Source organism: Halichoeres trimaculatus, unplaced genomic scaffold (assembly GCF_033239565.1).
Source record: "Halichoeres trimaculatus isolate MK-OKI-2021-1 unplaced genomic scaffold, fHalTri1.1 fHalTri1_scaffold_14, whole genome shotgun sequence".
Lineage (NCBI taxonomy): Eukaryota > Metazoa > Chordata > Actinopteri > Labriformes > Labridae > Halichoeres > Halichoeres trimaculatus.
In genome coordinates this window covers 35,018,700-35,021,566 of record NW_027437192.1, presented here as the reverse complement: position 1 = coordinate 35,021,566, position 2,867 = coordinate 35,018,700, and the positions used below count along the sequence as shown (strand labels likewise).

Here is a 2,867-nt window from a genome sequence, read left to right as displayed (position 1 = left end):
ATGCATAGGCGCAAATCCCGGGGGGGACGCAGGGGTCATGTCCCCCCCTTCCATCAAGTTGTCCCCCCCAAAAAATCCAGTTGTAATTAATTTTCTAATAGTAACGTTTCTTTTTTCAATGGTGTAATACAAGTGATGCTACTTAAAACACAATGATTGACGAGTTTAACTATTGAAAGATCACACACACACCCCTCCCCGCGCGATCTTCGCAGTGGTTTGATCCAATCTGCACGGATGCTGCAGCCGCGCACAGACACGCACACAAATAAACGCATACAGACTGAGCGGAGGGTCGCGATCAAGTAATTAGCTTTCACTGAAAGACTTATCAATCATAATTTCACTTGTTAAACAGACACACAGAAAAAATGAAAAGCAAATGTCAACTCCTTTTTCCGAAGTCTGACAGTATGCTTTTTTTTTTTTTTTTTTTTTTTTTTTTTTTAAAGCGCTGATTGAGCTTTCCATCCGATGTGGTGCACACACACAGACACAGACTACAGAGCGCCATAGATCGTGATTAAGTGCATAAAAAAAAACTGAACAATGTATAAGTTAATTATCACACCGTTTGTTGCTGGCTGGCAAACAGCCTCTCCTCTATGATGCAAAGAAGGCTGTGACAGATAAGACAGACAGGTGACATGCTGACATCCTCGTCCTCTCACTTATGACACAAATATTAAAACTATTTAAGATGCCTCTAGTGAGATAGAGGCATCTCTAGTGAGATTTATGAATTCATAGATGAAGCCATTTATTAATTTATTAAAGTCTTATTATGTTCTATTCTAGATTTATTGATTTAAAAATAAAGTAGTTATGACTGTGACTTAGATCTTGAATAGATCCAGTTTCTAATTCCATTCTGACTATTAATTTTAACCCCTTATTGTCCTCCAATTAAAATCAACACTTTTTTCATTAATTTGGATATAAAATACTAATTATTGAGTTCATAGTGTTGTGGACGTGTTGCTTCCACATTCATGCCAAAACATTTTTTCATGAACTAAAGGAAAATTAAATCTAGGCTGATTATCCATAGTTGGGACTAGTCACTGTTTAATATCACAATATAAAACAACACAGCAAAAATTATAGCATTTATTTTTATGTCCCCCCCTAGGAATCAGTCTCTGAAATTTTACTGTTTATTGTCCCCCCCAACAATGAAACGGGATTTTCGCCCCTGCGTTTATGTAACGCTTTTTAACATGAGGTTGCTGATTTTATTTGATTTTGACAGGTCCCTTCATTCTGTATCCGTCTGTGTGTTAGTGTTGCGTACCTTGAGCTCTGTTTATCTTTGTACAACGTGTTTGTTTTTGTGCCTTTCAAACGAGATGAGTAACTCAGTTAGTTTCGAACCACAGACCCTCTCTAGCAGACTACACAGAGAAACCAATGCTGTACATCAACCAGGATTAACGGGAGCAGTTTTCAGCAGCATCCAGCAGGAGGCAGGGCAGCGTTCAGATTCTTTGATGACCGCTCGAAGAAAGCCGAAGAACACGAGGACCAATGAGAAGCCATATCTCGTGATCACATGATCATGTAAACATGGCCACAGCATAGAGAGAGGTGGCGGATGAAAGCAGTGCAGATATTTCTTTTATTAACTCAGAGTTTTGAGCGTGACTTTGATCGAGCCTGAGACCCTGTGCTATCGGTAAATCCTCTGTTCGTGTTCACTCGTTGTTTGAGCTCGTGCTGAGCCCTCCAGCCCGAAGCTGTGGGGGGTTTATGGCTGTTACACATCATCTGCTCCTCCCTGTGATTGTGAAGCACATTCACAAGTGAAGTCTTTTAGTCCACTGCTTCCAGATCTTAACCTGTACCGTGTTGCTTTACGGACTCCCTCTGCCCTGGACAGAAGATGAAGCTGCGCGTGCAGCTCCAGTGTAAGAACCTGCACGAATACCTGAGAGAGCTGAGTCCTGACATCCTGGACCGGCTGTACAACCACCCAGCCACCTGCCTGGCTGTCTACAGGTGAGAGCACGTGTTTATCTATTGGTGTTGACCAGCTGGTGTTTACCTGTGAGTAATAACCTATTTGTTTTTAAATGTTAGTGTTTACCTGTTGGTGTTCATCTGTTGTTTACCTGTTGGTGTTTATATGTTACTGTTTACCTATCGGTGTAAATATGTTGTTGTTTACCTGTTGGTGTTTTCCTGTTGGTGTTTACCTGTTGGTGTTTTCCTGTTGGTGTTTACCTGTTGGTGTTTTCCTGTTGGTGTTTTCCTGTTGGTGTTTTCCTGTCGATGTTTACCTGTTGCTGTTTACCTGTTGCTGTTTACCTGTTGGTGTTTACCTGTTGGTGTTTATATGTTGTTGTTTACCTGTTGGTTTCCACTTGTTGGTGTGAAGGTGACGGAGTAGCAGGATGTCTAACTATGGTCTGTTTCACAGGGAGCTCCCTTCTCTGGCCAAGAACTACGTGATGAGGATGCTGTTCCTGGATCAGCCCCTCCCTCAGGCAGCCGTGGCTCTGTGGGTGAAGAAAGACAGCCAGAAGTGAGTCCAGGTGTCACACCTTCATTAGGGATGCACCAATCCGATCCCGGTATCGGGTATCAGTCCCAGTCCAGCCCCTCAAGGCTGGATCAGGTAGTGGTGGGAAGGGATCAGTCTGAACCTGACACTAAGGCTAAACTAAGATTTAGTCTTTAGGGTATAAAATTTTACAGTTGAATAGTCATTTCTGTAAGTTTTGAAGCTTTGCTTTCACCCAACTGCTGTTTAACATTCAAACACTTACAGTTTAAATAAACATCAACCTCTGTAGTTCCATATGTACACTTTTTTGTCTTTTACTCAAAACATTACTTATCCCACAGCAGGGCATCCAGGTTATTAT

At 41.8% G+C, this 2,867-nt stretch overlaps 1 protein-coding gene across 3 annotated transcripts in view; it reads left to right on the top strand.

Moving 5' to 3' along the window:
- Positions 1-234: 234 nt before the first annotated feature.
- Positions 235-2,867, top strand: part of gtf2h4 (general transcription factor IIH, polypeptide 4) — an 18,860-nt gene continuing 16,227 nt past the window's right edge. Inside the window, exons 1-3 of one of the 3 annotated variants that reach the window (XM_074687468.1) lie at positions 235-305; positions 1,880-1,998; positions 2,420-2,524. In XM_074687468.1, the coding sequence (XP_074543569.1) occupies positions 1,883-1,998; positions 2,420-2,524 (221 nt within the window). In that variant the 5' untranslated portion in view covers positions 235-305; positions 1,880-1,882. Of the gene's footprint in view, positions 306-1,500; positions 1,999-2,419; positions 2,525-2,867 lie in introns of those variants that run through there. The other 2 variants (XM_074687469.1, XM_074687470.1) reach the window with 2 other exon arrangements.